Source organism: Mercenaria mercenaria, chromosome 11, assembly GCF_021730395.1.
Source record: "Mercenaria mercenaria strain notata chromosome 11, MADL_Memer_1, whole genome shotgun sequence".
Taxonomy (NCBI): domain Eukaryota; kingdom Metazoa; phylum Mollusca; class Bivalvia; order Venerida; family Veneridae; genus Mercenaria; species Mercenaria mercenaria.
In genome coordinates, this window is record NC_069371.1 from 82138835 (window position 1) to 82156524 (window position 17690).

The following is a 17690-nucleotide window of genomic DNA, read 5'->3' on the forward strand; positions in this document are numbered from 1 at the left end:
AAATGGTGACAAGCAAATCGACGAACAAACGAAGAATTTACCACTACCGGAAAGTAATGTATGTTCTCTTTCGTTATCACAACACGCCGATGCATTTACGTCTATTAAACTCTTAGATTATTGCCCTATTCATATTTCAGTTTTTCTCAGACATACTTCCCTGGTTTAGGATACTACGTTAGTGCATTCAACGGTGTGACGGAAATATCCGGGGAAAGATACTGGGAACTTATTGAGCATTCCACTGGCAAACAACATCAAGTTGGTGAGTGTGCCTACATTTTTACTTAACACCCTTAATCTATCATTATCATTAATTGCTACAGTAATAATTTAATAATGGTTTAATTATCAAGTTATGTAGTTTTTAAACTAATTCAGGTTATATTTCAAAGCTGTTAACCAAAAAAGTATTTTACGACATGATTAGAAGTCCAGTGAACAAATAGTTTGCGATCATTTAATTATACAGTCTTGTGTTAGTTAAAGACTGACTTGTCCCAGCATCTTTGTAACATAAAACATGCCACAATTTCCCCAAGGCATTTTTATTTGATCTTTAAATACACAATGTATATGTACTTCCGTTCAAATGTTTGATCAATACGTAGGTTTGCAAAAAGGCCTTTATTATTACTTGACCACTCCAGCCCAGTCATAAATTGTACGCATGACGGGCACTGTATTTTTTCAGGGGCAAACAAGTATGTACCTCAAGCCGGAGATCACGTGGCCTGGAATCTTACGGAACTCTACTTGTCAAAATACAACACCACTAGATAACTTTATCGATGCTTGCTATACAAAATCTGGTATATGAGATCACATGCTACAGTATTTTTACTATTATGTAAAGTTTTAAAGCCAGTTTTCGTGAAACAAAACAAGAAAAAAATTACCAAGTGTCGCGTATTCAAATTCTACTCCAGTGTGGAAATCCAATAATTTCAAGAGGTACAATAAGATAATGTTGTAACTTCTAAAGGTAGATTAAATACGAAAAAGGAAGTTAAATCATTTTGTTGATACGTTAATGCGAGAAATGGTTTCCAGATGTTTGGAAATATGTTCTGCAGTCAGTGAAATGCTGACACAGCTAAAGTACGTTCAAAAATATTAAGGTAATGGACCCGTAATGACAATCGACATTTTACGTGAGATTACGTAGTCTCTTGATGCTTATTCGGCATTCTTCGGTTGCTAATGTAGCTCGTGCAAGCAACCAGACGGAGAATGTCGAAGTCCGTTACGGAGAATACGTAATCGTGCGGAAATTGCCGATTTTAACTACGGGTTCATTACCTTAAAATATTAAATTTAGTGAACAAAAGGAGACTGTTTGATGTTGACCTATAGCATTATTTGAGATGTTGTTCTCAATGTGCGACCGAGCAACTGCAGATTTGAAAAAACTGTGACCGAAAATCAATGACTTATTTTTTTTGGAAACTAGTGGAAAGAAATATTTCAAAAACTAAGAAAGTAATTATTAATTGACAAGCTATTTCAGTTCGTAAGTGCCCTAACTGTCCATTTTAAGAAAAAGGTATGAAATAGAAGAAAAGAAACTCGTACAATATAATTTTTATCATGACCTTTGTCTATCAAGGAATTTCCGCATTAGTTATAAATATCGATCTCGAACATTATTAATATAGACATACGTAATATGCATTCAGGTACAAGATCCTTTAATTGTAAAAATAGTAACTGTTTTTGACATGAAATGCATATTTCTACAGTCGCAAATAACATTTACAAGTACATGTATATTCTGCTGTTGCCCTCGGCAATCTATCTGAATGAATGCATTAATGAAATAAAATCAAGCGGAATGACTGTCCTTACACTAGTTTAAAAAAGTACATAGCACTTTCTTATGTATTTCAGCATATGCATTTTAAAGCACTTTGGAACTGTGGCTGGTTTGAAAACTTTGGCCGTTGGTTTATTCTTAATCAATGGTTCACAAAAGTAATTACACGGCGACGAAACGAAGATTAAAATGTTCCAAGAGAGAAAACATATCGAAGAATCTGTCACCTTTGTAGGTGTACACAATTATTTGTAACAAACTGTTTACCTTTTACATAAAATCTAATTCAAATAAGTCATTAAATATACCGTAATTATCTACAACGGCAGTTATAAAAAATCATCTCAGTCAAGAAAGATGAAATACTAGCATGCTTACTATACTTGTGAGTTTTTGGCTTTTCATAGAACACGGTGGCGATACCCTGGGTATGCAGGGGTGCAAAATGGCGGCGGAATCTCTCGATTCAGGTAACATTTTTCATTATTACTGTCTTAATACTTAACCAATTTTAACGAAATAAAGACGAGTGCCCGCTCATAAGAATACTACACCCTCGGCTGTAAAGCTTGGGCTGCTGAGTTTGGTAGTTTTTGTGAAAAGTGCAACGGCGCATTCTGACGGAAAAAATGCAACTGCTATGTAGGGGGGCATTTTTATGAAAATGACTAAACCAACTATCCCCGTGTGTTTCGAAAGACGGCTTGTAGGGCGGAACCGGGCTTGACATGTTCCAAAGCTGTTGTAGAACTTTAGCAAGTGAAATCGGCAGTTTTCGGCAATTCCGTGCGATTGAATAAATAGAATAAACCTCGTACACTGAACTGTGCACTGTTAATATTAATAGTCATACGCGACGACACGTCGACACTTGGGTTATTGTGACAGGAAAGGCCGTACCGGCGACAGTAACCATCAGAACAAATCAACACCCTTTACAATATTTACAAATTTATTTACATAAGATGATTATTAACAATGAATAGATATGAAAAGAAAAAAAAACTGATTAGAAGAAAGAAAAAAAAAAGAAAGTTCAGTATCTCTAGATACAAAAGTTCTTAAATTCCATTCTAATCTGACGTGACACAGTTCTTTAATTCAATTGTGAACTTTAAGTAGCACAAACAAAACATATTTCTAAATTCAGTCCCTTTAAACCGTGAATACGTTGATTCCGTGTTGGCTCCCTATGGTGGTAGGTGATTGCATCCCTGAGCTGACTTCAGAGGATAACAAAAATCATCGTCTTTGCGGTTTACGGCACAACCATGGGACGAAAGCTCTGCGCTGGGAATATCACATCCAGGCGAGTGAAGACAAGTGAACCTCGGGCATTGTACTTCCGGGTTATGACATCACCAGGAAAATCGTCTGGCGGAAGAAGCTAAAATATATTAACATATGGTAAGCACCATAGCAAAACAAATAAGTCAGGGCATAAAACTGCTCCTTTGGGTACACCATACCTCCGTAGGCTCCCATAAATAATACGTGCTACTTATACAAAACATATGTGCTACTAAGTTCATACGTCACATGATTAAAATACGTCACTTATTACTTCCATTATTACAAAGATTACTTACTTAAAAGACTAAAGTTAAAGTATGAAAAAGATATGAAAAGTATATGATGAAACATTATAGTAATGGAAATGATAAACTGCAGCCATTTTTAACAACTACAAATTAACAAAATTCAATGTAAATCAAACGTTATATGAGAGTTGGCATCCATATAATATCTAATGCCATACACTACAACGGACATTAATTAGATGTGCTATAGACTGGCACACAATTACAAATTACAATAATATATTACAAACATGGCACTAGACTTGCCATATAGATTTATACATAACAATACAATGCAGTAATGGCGTTCCATAATTAACAAAATGTTTGACATAAGTTTTTGAAACAGTGCTTTACAATTATCACGATACAAATTTCAGTACAAATTTTACATCTTATATAAATGAAACATTTAGACTCCTCTTTCTAAATAATTTACAGAAGTCTGAAAAATTTAATAAATCATCCTGACATACCGAAACTAGCTAAAATCATATGCCGAAAAGTAAATGTTACAGAATTCTGTAGAATGAACAAAAATTTACCAAATAAAAATCGTAATGCAAAAATCATACAAAAATCTAACAAATAAATTTCTTACCTCGATCGAGCATAAATTTCTAGCAAGAAAATAATTCAGACATAGATTCGTCTATAAAGTCGTAAGGTGGTGTGCGCAAGGCATATCTAGTCCAGTCTATTTAAAGGATAATGTCCCGCCAAATACTAAATTTCATGGGATTCACGGCTAAGCCGTGAGCTATGACTATTGTCATTTTCACGGGATTCACGATATAGCCGGGGAATCTAACTACTTTGGCGCGAATTTAAATTGACAATTTGAGGCCCATTATAGTGGTTTTGGGGATAAAACATAAATTACTGACGTTTATAAAATATCAACTTTCTTATTACTGAACAGAATTTAATGAAATTTACATGGAAATTTAAGTTATGAAATACAGAAAAACATGAGAGGTATTTCATGCGTGAAATCTGACATTTACCTCAATAACTCAAAAATTTACAAAAAGATGATGCAATACCTGCATTTACACTTCAGATAAAATAAGGCCCGTATGTCAATTTGTGACAGTTATAATGGTCCCGACTTTTTAAAAAAATGTTGCCGGTTTATCCCAATTGTTCCGTTCGATCTGGAAACAGTACAAATCATCAATATTTTCCATTGCAATGAACAGTTTAAAATTTGAGCTATCGAAAGCTATTGCAACCGGCAATTCTGGCAAATCTGCGACAATTGTCTGCACTAGGCGATAATCGCTTGAAACAAGTTTTATACATTTAGAAACACGATCGTCAATCATAACTCGGCCTTCTGGATCAAAACATAGAGAAGCCCATCTCGGATATACGGGGATATCCTTTGCCAGTTGGATAACGTTGTCTGAAGAGTCCATATACGATAGAATTTTGGTATCAGTTATCAGCATGACGTTCTTTCCAGGCATATGTTCAATTTTCCATGGACATGTAACAACTGCATATCCGGATTTGTCAGACATTACTGTTTTCTGTAGTTTCCCATTCACATCAAAAATTCTAATATGTCCAGGTCCTTCATTGTCTTGACCACCGCACGCTACAAATAGCCGTGAACTGCAATGTGCAATTCCACGGCAGTGTTCGCCTGTCCCAAATGACGTTTTGGTTATCATATGTCCATCTTTCCCGACTTCGATTAACAAGATCAAATTACGCGAAGTAAGGGTTACAGCATACATTTCACCTTCTTCTAAATTGCAGATTCCAAACGGATTTGATTGAACGTCAAGTTTGCTTTTTATACTTCCTTTGCACGTGTCAACAAGCTTGATGGCACGATTTGTCCAGTCTGTAATTAAAATCATTTCGCATCCTACCACGCATACGCCAAATATTAAAGTACTTGTCTCCAAACGCTGTAAAACGTTTATCTTCGTTGGTTCCGAGGAACTGTATAGACTTTTGTCGTCATCAAAATAGCCAAATCTCTCAAAGGCGGTTAGTTTTTCGTTGTACAGTTTATCTCTTTCATAACCTATTGGAGTAGATAAAGGTTTACACGTGTCGTTTGAGATAGTGTTTTGAACTGATTTCAGGTGTACTTCGGTTTTCTTCATTTGAATAAATTTGTACTCATCGCAGATGTTTTCTTTCTGCAAGACTGCTAGCGTTGTATCTAAGTTTGCAGCAATTTTCGAATAATGTTCAATATCAGTTTTGAGGTCTTCATTTTGTTCCGTGTACTTTGCTTCAATTTTCTGGTTTTCTTTATTGAGTGAAAGACTTAATCTCTCAAAAGTATTTTCAGTATCTATTTTTATTTTCTCTAACACACGCAATGAATCATTCCTATCCTCTTCAAGAAATGTGATGTCTGTTCTCTTTTTGTCAATTGCATGTTTCAGTTTAATTTGTGTTTCTGTAATCTCCTGCGTAATCGTTTGTATCTCCGTAGTTTTCGCGACACTTATAATGGCAACTAAACTTTGACATCTACTGTGTTCTGTTGCTTTGCAAATTGGGCAACAGAGTTTATCATCTGATATACAAAACCATTCTATAAATTCATTTAAGTGAATAGGACATTCTTCTTTTTTATTTATCTTCAATTCTTTTCCATGTTCGTCTGGTGTTTCTTTTGGAACAAGTTTGTGCTTTTTACTAAGTTTAACGCCTCGATGCATTTCCACACATTTCTCGCATAAATATTCCTCACATTCAATACAGTATAGCATAGAGTCGATTACTTTATCATTTTCCAGACAAGGCTGACATGGTTTGCATAATGTCTCCTCAGAGCCACCTATCGCTTCACCTTCACCACAGGTTTCATGTGATTCAGTTGTTACGTTTTCTGTTGCTGCATTTGTGTCTTCACATAATTCCTGATTAGTGTTTTGATCAGTGTTTTTAGTGGTAACATGACTTCTCGTAGCCTCAGTTTGATTTATTTCTTCTGATATAACATCCATATTAAATGCTTCATTTGCCTCCATATTTTCAGTTATGTTTAAATTCCCTTTAGAGTTTGTCGTTGTAAAACCTTCCTCTTCACCTAACACTGTGTCTCCAGTAGGAGCAACATCATCTACAGTCTTGTCCGACATCTTTAGAAACACTTCAGACAAAGATTTCAAACTAACCTAAGTATAATCATGTCACTCAGTAACTCCCTATAAGGTCACTGCGTTTTTTTTCATATGTTAGATTAATTTCAACATTATCACTAGGCAAAGCTTTGATATAAAAAGAAAGCTAGCAAAGTAATCACACTGTTTCAATAATGATAAAACCCAAATTTGTAACTCTCTTATTAGATTACTGCGTTTTTGCGCAAGCTATTGTTTTCTGAAAACACTTCAACCCAACAAGTGTGTTACTCATCGCATTTTTCAAAAATGAATAATGAAACTATATATTAATGTATTTACTTGCTTTACATGCACGTGAAATTTGATAAGCTTATCGATATCTACGAACAATAAACAATAGATAGGATGAATGTGCTAAATCCATTTATTCTTACTCTTGTATATTAATAACATGTGAACTACGGTTGTCGGGCGCGAAGCTGCCTATACGCGAGTATGCGGTTGCGTCCACATCATTTTGATAAGTTACTGCTTGCGGTGTATCACATCAGAATGCATTTTCAGTCTTAGCTATGCTGCATAGCTACAGGCAGGAGCCCCTTCGAAATTTGCAAGCAAGAAAGTCTGCAAATTAGACTTTATTTAAATCCGTAAATATCATACATGTCTGGTCCTGTTTTTTATTTATATAACATCATCATCGCTCATTCAAAATAATTGTGATTTTGAAAAGTTCAGTTACATACACCCCACTAAAAAGGAAAGAAAGAATAACAAAATGCCCTGTGATCATATTGTTTCATGTTACAGCTGCACAATAGTACCCGAAGAATTTTGTACATGCAGCTTGCTCATTCACTTTCAAAATAAACGAGAAAATACATATTATCTCAAAGAATAAACATTGGGTTGATAAGATTGTATTGAGCAGTCCGCGAATTTTTACGACACAACTCATAATATAAATGTAAAAACAAAAATGTGTTTATGAACATGAGTAAGCCACCAAATGTACGTCAAATTCTACGATATTCAGTCTTGATTTCATATTCTTCCTGGGGAATATCTTCTATATCTACTTACAGATGGAGGATACACCTCCCCCACGCCCTCAAGCCTTAAACGGCTCAGTCCCAACTACGCCGATCAACTTCATTTTCATCCTGCGTCCACTTCATTTTCGGCTGGCCACAGCCTCGCTGTTGTAATATAATACAGACGTATATTGCCATTTTGCAGCCAGTTTCTTTGTACCCTTTTAATTTGACCACAAATTTCCCCATCGTGAACATTAATGTACAATTGTATGTTCCTATCTTTATCTGCTAAATAAATTCGTTTAAGCTTTTCGCATTAGTAAATCTATTTCAGTATATCAAAAACACATTTAAACAATTATCTTACACTGTAGAAACAACTACATTGTAACTCGGTCTTTATAAAAAAGATAATAATAATTCTCATTATGTGCAAATAATGAATAATTGTCATCACGGAAACAATAGCACACACTTTTAACTGAAATTAGCGACAGAGTAGGGGTCATATATACATGGAGCATTCATTTTGATTTTAGTGTCAACATTTACTTGAGGCCATTCCAAACTAGATCTATGTTAAGCGCCATCATCATTCTTTACATCCGACCTACCAGGCAGGAAAAAAGCGTCAATAAAAAGCAACATTTTTTTAAAAATTCTACGTCATCATTCTTGATACAAACAAAGCGGTTCATCAAGACACAAAATACAAAATCATAAATATAAACAGGGAAAATAATTGAGTTTAAAAGAATATTTGTTGAAACATATATTTAGCCTTTATTATATTATCATCTGTGTACATACATTAAATATTTACATGCACAATTTTACATTGCCTTCTAGAACATTTCAAAGAAAGTTCCATATACACCGCCGTATGTTTCTCTAAATTGTATTTTGGTATTTGTTACATGTAAAGATGGTGAGATCTGTTCAACCCGGGGCTAGAGGGCCTGGACGGTACTATTCATTTTCACTTCTATTTTCACTTCCGTCCGTGAAAATAGACTCAGTCCAACAGAAAAAGTGGCGCACCACAGGTCGCCTAATAAGACATGAATGAAAATGTTCCATGTTCGGTTCATGTTGAGCCTGTTCATGAACGGTAAGTATTCATCTTCATATTCAAACCGAGCATGCAACAGTTGCATTTCTGTTGTTTTGGTATCTACTTGTTTAATCTTATATCTTTTTAATCTGTGTCTGTCAATTATATACGTAATTACAAAGGTTGCTGCTAATCGTTAACTGAAATTCAGCTGATATGAAATATGAGCTAAAATGTAACGATGACAAGGAACGCTCATTTAACAATAGATTTTTATGTGTTTGTTTTAGCTGCAAACATAATCATATCCTGATACAGATTCCATTAGACTATGACTCTCGGTTTCTATGTTTTAGTATATGATAAACTTTCATTTAAAATTACCTAAGCTATACATATATAGCGGACAAACTTGCCGGAGGTGCTACATAAAAACGTAGATTTACAAAATACTGGTAAAATTGATTTCATAGATAAAAATTATGTCATAACCAGAAACGTTGAACGAATGTTTAATGATTTATTAGAGCTTCAGACACATATAAATGTATTTACAATCAATTAATGTCTTAACTAATTAATTATTTAGAAATTCACTTCAAGTTATTCTAAACAATATATAAATGATCAGATAGACAATTTACAATTAACTCATCAAGTGACCTCTTACTACAGGAACACTATTTGAATACAACAAAATACGCTTGCATGAATATTAACAATAAATAGCAAGCATAACACAGCAATATCAAACATGCAAATTTCAGAAGATAACTGCATAATCTGCTGTATCACAACAATGAAACATGTATACTAATATATATTAAATATATGTATAATAATCAATAAAACTGAAATTTTCAGTTTTTATGTATATAAACACAAATGTATAACAAAATTCAACCTTTCATATAATAAATAAGCGGATTCAAATGAAAAGTATTATATATGGGTGGGTGGGAGTGGCAATTTTCAAAAGAACATCTTTCTCGATATGTGTCTGACAAAACTGTGCTGAAAGGCGCGAAAGTATATTCTTTTATTAACTACGGCGTAAGAATACAAATATGACCTGTGACCTAACTGAGTGTGTAAAATAACCTATGACCTAAGAGAGGAGAATAACAGATAACCAATCAAAAAGGGTGTTATATTTCCATAATTAAAAGATTTTGATAGTAAACAAAATGCTCTAAATTATGTCATAACCAGAAACGTTGAACGAATGTTTAATGATTTATTAGAGCTTCAGACACATATAAATGTATTTACAATCAATTAATGTCTTAACTAATTAATTATTTAGAAATTCACTTCAAGTTATTCTAAACAATATATAAATGATCAGATAGACAATTTACAATTAACTCATCAAGTGACCTCTTACTACAAAAACAATATTTGAATACAACAAAATACGCCAACTCCCAGCCAAACAAAAAACAAGCAAACAAATAAAGGAAGAAATATAATTTGAAGGTCGCAATAAGCAACTTATAAATGTAAACTGGTAAGCTTAAATGTAAAGCAAATGTAAACTGTTAAGCTTAAATGTAAAGCAAATGTAAACTGGTAAGCTTAAATGTAAAGCAAAAGGCAAAGCAGTCAAATATGACAATGCAAAATAATCTGCTATAACATAAATGTAAAGCAATTTGAAAGCAAGCAATGGTAACAAAAAACAAGCAATCAACTATATCCACACTTACAGTTTTTGTCGTACTGTGAATAAACTGCAAAGGATAAATTTTACAATAATAGCACATATCACATAATAACACATATCAAGCACATTTACAAATATATGTATAATGTATAAAATAGTGTGAATGAATGAATGCAGAGATGTTAGAATGAGAACCTAAGTAAGGACAAGAGTAACGTGAGGATACCATTACTACAAGTCCTAAAACCCTCAAAGGAGTAAATATACCTCCTTTAAGAGGGGGAAAAGCCCATAAGTGAAATAGTGTTACTATCACTATATGAGTGTAAAAGACCAAAGGAATGTGTTCTCCCTTTAAGGTCTCCAATACATGTTTGTATTAATCCTACTCAATAATCCAACATCACTACATTCATTCATATGTCAACTTTAACCGTGATTCCATCACTATATATATATAGTTATAATTTTCAGTGGTTGAAATATACAGGTTTTGTAAAAATACCAATTGTAAATTTAATTATTGTATATTGTGTCAACAACATATGTTCACAGTGAGTTGTGAACCTAAATTTACCAAGATATGACTATATTTGTACCACCTGTTGGTCTTTGGTAACATCATTTTACATAGCAAATTTTCCTTTAAGTAAATGTGATATTGTATGAATGAAAAATTTCTTTAATAGACGCGTACCTTCACAGTTTAAATGTAATCCCCCATCCCTTACTGCGTACAAGTCTGAAACTGGTTTACCTCGATAGAAAAAAGGCCGATATGAATGAATGAACTGACAATTGCGTTCTTTGCATTTAGCTTCCAACCGTTTGTTTACAAGTTTAACCTTTTCGTTCGTTAATGTATAATCTATCGGTCGAGGCAAAATACTGGAGATGACAATATGTGTAGAAGAAATGGATCTGATCAAAGTAATTAGGTTATTGAAATAACTTAAAATCTGATCTACTGACAATTCATCGTGTGAATTGATATCGTTGGTCCCAATATGTATAATTGTAAAAGGTTTTTCAACTAAATAATGTTCACGTTGTATCTTGGCTGTAATTCTAACCAGATTACTTCCAGGGAATGCATGAACCTTCGTGTACCAAATACCATCTACATTCTTGGCTATGGAGTCAGATATTATGTGAACTCGTATATCTGTAATGAGAAAACCTCAACTTGTATCTTGAATAGTATCAAACATACGTGATAAAATGGCTATCTTATCGGACCAATTTAGTTCTAAATATGATTTATAGGCATCGGACTTCCAGTCACCCAAGAGTTGAATATGTTCTGGTGGAATATTTGACCTGTGAGCTGGGGTAGTGAAACCGCGTCGAAAAGAATGACTTGAAAAGAGCTTAGGATGTAAACCTATTGAACCGATGCATTCCCTTAACTTTTTCTGGAACTTATGGTATGTAATATAAGAGCCATTAGGAAGAGAAAATAAGATATGGTTATGTCTATGTAATTTTAATGTCTGGAGTTGTTCATATGCTACTACTGGACATAATCTTGAATCTTTAAGTCTTAATAAAGGACTAATTACCTCTCTTTCTCCAAACTGAATAGTTTTTGACCAGTTTGAATGAACCAGGATATAATTTCCGAAATATTGTACGCTTTTAGTGCTTAAATAATGACCTTTTCTTATGTCAGAAGTACTAGAAGGAACCAAGTTTGATTTCCTGGCAACGAGAAAAAATGCGAATAAAAATAAACACCAGTAGACCGTATTTTCTGGAAATGAAAAGTCTAAATTATCATGTATTTGTAATAAAATTTCTAAAGTAATAGGTTCAGCTCGTTTGACTGATCTTGGGTTCAGTCTTTGTATTCCTTTAAGTGAGAGATTAATCAAGTATGAATTAATATGATCAATATTATATCCTAAACACAAATGTAAAGTTTTGACACCACAGATGTAATTTCTTATACTGTCAACAGATAGGAACGTTCTACTAAGAAAGTGTGCATACAGTTGTAAGGTTGACGTTGACGCTGGTAAAAAGCATAGTTTAAAATATAAACAGAATAAAATAAAGCTTTCCCACTGAATACGTAGGTTTTTGTTTGTCCCTTCTGCAAAGGCTGACCGAGTGGAGTGTCTAAGTTCTTGTTTCAATACCTTAAACTCTGAACCTGAAACAAGAATTACCAATCATGAAGAAATCTAAAGTGACTTTCCGTGACTGTGACATCTACAAGGGAAGAGACTTGAGGAACCCGACTATAAAATTCTGCAGCATATCGAGGATCAACATGCCACCTGCTTAAACAATCTGACACACGATTTTCACTACTAGTTAGATGTGACACTCTTATCTGGAATTCATGTATTGAAGCAATGAAGCAAATCTCTCTCAAACATTGTTGTAGGAAAGTGCTTCTTGCCTTACCTGTATTTATGACAATACAAACAGCTAGATTATCACAGAAAATGTTAACCTTTTTTTTCTGCGTAACTCAGCTCCCCATAATTTCAAAGAGACCATAACTGTCAACATCTCTAGACTTGTGATACTTAAGTTCTTGTCTAAAATGAATTCTGGAAAAGTGCTGTGGAAAAATTTATTACCACAAATACCTCCACAACCTGTCAAACAACTATCAGAACTGAAAACGCTGTCTGTGTTTGACCAGTCACCGTAATCGATTAATGAGATACCGTTGTACAGAGGTAAAAATTCATTCCACCAAGACAGATCCTTTTTGACTACTGAGGGGATAGTATAGATATCACAATGAGCAGCGTGACATTCTCTTAACCAATTTAAGATCCTGTTTATAAAAACCCTGCTTGATCTTACGCATGCTCCGACAAAATTTAATTTTCCGAGCAATTGTTGGATATCTTTCAAAGATGCTGAATCTCTATTTAACCAGGATGACACTAACATCTTAATCTCCTCAAGTCTCTCCTTTGTGACCTTGTGACAGGAAAGGCCGTACCGGCGACAGCAACCATCAGAACAAATCAACACCCTTTACAATATTTACAAATTTATTTACATAAGATGATTATTTACAATGAATAGATATGAAAAGAAAAAAAAAACTGATTATAAGAAAGAAAAAAAAAAAGAAAGTTCAGTATCTCTAGATACAAAAGTTCTTAAATTCCATTCTAATCTGACGTGACACAGTTCTTTAATTCAATTGTGAACTTTAAGTAGCACAAACAAAATGTAGCTTCTAAATTCAAAATACAGTCCCTTTAAACCGTGAATACGTTGATTCCGTGTTGGCTCCCTATGGTGGTAGGTGATTGCATCCCTGAGCTGACTTCAGAGGATAACAAAAATCATCGTCTTTGCGGTTTACGGCACAACCATGGGACGAAAGCTCTGCGCTGGGAATATCACATCCAGGCGAGTGAAGACAAGTGAACCTCGGGCATTGTACTTCCGGGTTATGACATCACCAGGAAAAATCGTCTGGCGGAAGAAGCTAAAATATATAACATATGGTAAGCACCATAGCAAAACAAATAAGTCAGGGCATAAAACTGCTCCTTTGGGTATACCATACCTCCGTAGGCTCCCATAAATAATACGTGCTACTTATACAAAATATATGTGCTACTAAGTTCAAACGTCACATGATTAAAATACGTCACTTATTACTTCCATTATTACAAAGATTACTTACTTAAAAGACTAAAGTTAAAGTATGAAATGATATGAAAAGTATATGAGGAAACATTATAGATACGGACATGATAAACTGCAGCCATTATTTACAACTACAAATTAACAAAATTCAATGTAAATCAAACGTTATATGATAGTTGGCATCCATATAATATCTAATGCCATACACTAAAACGGACATTGTATGTGTGTGCAATAGACTGTCACACAATTACAAAATACAATAATATATTACAAACATGGCACTAGACTTGCCATATAATTTTATACATAACAATACAATGCAGTAATGGCGTTCCATAATAACGAAATGTTTGACATAAGTTTTTGAAACAAAGTACTTTATAAATATCATGTTACAAATTTCAGTACAAATTTTACATCTTATATAAATGAAACATTTTAGATTCCTCTTTCGAAATAATTTACAAAAGTCTGAAAAATTTAATAAATCATCCTGACATACCGAAACTAGCCAAAATCATGTGCCGAAAAGTAAATGTTACAGAATTCTGTAGAATGCACAAAAATTTACCAAATAAAAATCGTAATGCAAAAATCATACAAAAATCTAACAAATAAATTTCTTACCTCGATCGAGCATAAATTTCTAGCAAGAAAATAATTCAGACATAGATTCGTCTATAAAGTCGTAAGGTGGTGTGCGCAAGGCATATCTAGTCCAGTCTATTTAAAGGATAATGTCCCGCCAAATACTAAATTTCATGGGATTCACGGCTAAGCCGTGAGCTCCGACTATTTGTGTTTCCACGGGATTCACGATATAGCCGGGGAATCTAACTACTTTGGCGCGGATTTAAATTGACAATTTGAGGCCCATTATAGTGGTTTTGGGGATAAAAACATAAATTACTGAAGTTTATAAAATATCAACTTTCTTATTACTGAACAGAATTTAATGAAATTTACATGGAAATTTAAGTTATGAAATACAGAAAAACATGAGAGGTATTTCATGCGTGAAATCTGACATTTACCTCAATAACTCAAAAATTTACAAAAAGATGATGCAATACCTGCATTTACACTACAGATAAAATAAGGCCCGTATGTCAATTTGTGACAGACCTGCATAGTCATTGTACGGCTGTTGAATAAAACACCTAAAAATATCATTACTTCAGATGGGGCACATGCTTTATCAACAGCTTCTTCAATCCCCCTCTTAATAAACAGTTCTCGGATCTTGGTACCTTTCTTGAACTGGCGAGATTCCTTTATGGATCTCAGAGTTATGGCCCCTGGAAGGGCCAGAATTAGCTATTTTGACCTTGTCTGCACAATAGCAGCTTCATTTATGATTTGAATTTAATCAGACTTGCACAAAACTTGTGTCGCCATAAGATCTCAGTTCCTTTGTTGAACTGGCCAGATCCCATTATGGGTTCCAGAGTTATGGCCCTGGAAGGGCCAGAATTAGCTATTTTGACCTTGTCTGCACAATAGCAGCTTCATTTATGATTTGAATTTAATCAAACTTGCACAAAACTTGTGTCGCCATAAGATCTCATTTCCTGTATTGAACCAGCCAGATCCCATAATGGGTTCCAGAGTTATGGCCCCTGATAGGGCCAAAATTAGCTATTTTGACCTTTTCTGCACAATAGCAGCTTCATTTATCATTTTATTTTTAGCTCACCTGTCACAAAGTGACAAGGTGAGCTTTTGTGATCGCGCGGTGTCCGTCGTCCGTCCGTGCGTGCGTGCGTCCGTAAACTTTTGCTTGTGACCACTCTAGAGGTCACATTTTTCATGGGATCTTTATGAAAGTTGGTCAGAATGTTCATCTTGATGATATCTAGGTCAAGTTCGAAACTGGGTCACTTGCCTTCAAAAACTAGGTCAGTAGGTCTAAAAATAGAAAAACCTTGTGACCTCTCTAGAGGCCATATATTTCATAAGATCTTCATGTAAATTGGTCAGAATGTTCACCTTGATGATATCTAGGTCAGGTTCGAAACTGGGTCACGTGCGGTCAAAAACTAGGTCAGTAGGTCTAAAAATAGAAAAACCTTGTGACCTCTCTAGAGGCCATATAGTTCATGAGATCTTCATGAAAATTGGTCAGAATGTTCACCTTGATGATATCTAGGTCAAGTTTGAAAGTGGGTCACGTGCTATCAAAAACTAGGTCAGTAGGTCAAATAATAGAAAAACCTTGTGACCTCTCTAGAGGCCATATTTTTTATGGGATCTGTATGAAAGTTGGTCTGAATGTTTATCTTGATGATATCTAGGTCAAGTTCGAAAGTGGGTCACATGCCTTCAAAAACTAGGTCAGTAGGTCAAATAATAGAAAAACCTTGTGACCTCTCTAAAGGCCATATTTTTCATGGGATCTGTATGAAAATTGGTCTGAATGTTCATCTTGATGATATCTAGATCAAGTTCGAAACAAGGTCATGTGCGGTCAAAAACTAGGTCAGTAGGTCTAAAAATAGAAAAACCTTGTTACCTCTCTAGAGGCCATACTTGTGAATGGATCTCCATAAAAATTGGTCAGAATGTTCACCTTGATGATATCTTGGTCAGATTTGAAACTGGGTCACGTGCCTTAAAAAACTAGGTCAGTAGGTCAAATAATAAAAAAAACCTTGCGACCTCTCTAGAGGCCATACTTTTCATGGGATCTGTATGAAAGTTGGTCTGAATGTTCATCTTGATGATATCTAGGTCAAGTTTGAAACTGGGTCAACTGCGGTCAAAAACTAGGTCAGTAGGTCTAAAATTATTAAAATCTTTTGACTTCTCTAGAGGCCATATTTTTCAATGGATCTTCATGAAAATTGATCTGAATGTTAACCTTGATGATATCTAGGTCAATTTCGAAACTGGGTCACATGCGGTCAAAAACTAGGCCAGTAGGTATAAAAATAGAAAAACCTTGTGACCTCTCTAGAGGCCATATTTTTCATGAGATCTTCATGAAAATTAGTGAGAATGTTCACCTTGATGATATCTAGGTAAAGTTCAAAACAGGGTCACGTACCTTCGAAAACTAAGTCAATAGGTCAAATAATAGAAAAACCTTGTGACCTCTCTAGAGACCATATTTTTCAATGGATCTTCATGAAAATTTGTCAGAATTTTTATCTTGATAATATCTAGGTCAAGTTCAAAACTGGGTCACATGAGCTCAAAAACTAGGTCACTATGTCAAATAATAGAAAAAACGACGTCGTACTCAAAGCTGGGTCATGTGGGAAGAGGTGAGCGATTCAGGACCATCATGGTCCTCTTGTTACCAAACTGGCACACAACTTGTATCACCACAAGATCTTGGTTCCTTTCTTAAACTGGCCAGATTCCATCATGGGTTCCAGAGTTATGGCCCCTTAAAAGTCCAAAATTGGCTATTTTGGCTTTTGCAGCCATATAGAGACTTCATTTATGGTTTTATTTGATACAAACTTCCAGAATATCTTCATCAACAATAAATCTTGGATTCCTTGACAAATCAGATCCAATCCTAGCTTCCAGAGTTATTTTATATCTTATTACCTCCCCTGATTGTAATCAAAATGGATTTATATCAGTTTAGGACTTATTTGAAATTTCATTATTGTCATTAGTTGGACTGAGCCAATCAGGGTAGATAACTATGGACTGATTTTATGTCAAATTACCTCCCTTTATTTCAAATTAAAATGGGTATATCTTTGTAACTAATGAAGATACTGATCTAAAATTTCATTTATGTCAACAGATTTATTTGGCAGATCCTTCTTTTGTTCACTTACAATAATTTTTTT

At 34.4% G+C, this 17690-nt stretch overlaps 1 protein-coding gene across 1 annotated transcript; it reads right to left on the minus strand.

Annotated features, from left to right (window-relative positions):
- Nucleotides 1–4497: 4497 nt before the first annotated feature.
- LOC123531123 (uncharacterized) lies at nt 4498–9084 on the minus strand. Its single transcript, XM_053517930.1, has one exon. It carries the CDS (start codon nt 6507–6509, stop codon nt 4512–4514), a length of 1998 nt encoding a protein of 665 aa, XP_053373905.1. The 5' UTR covers nt 6510–9084; the 3' UTR covers nt 4498–4511.
- Between the last annotated feature and the right edge of the window lie 8606 nt (nt 9085–17690).

Excerpts from the sequence above, each read along its gene's own strand:
- LOC123531123 (XM_053517930.1), bottom strand. The coding sequence starts at position 6,509 with ATGTCGGACAAGACTGTAGATGATGTTGCTCCTACTGGAGACACAGTG.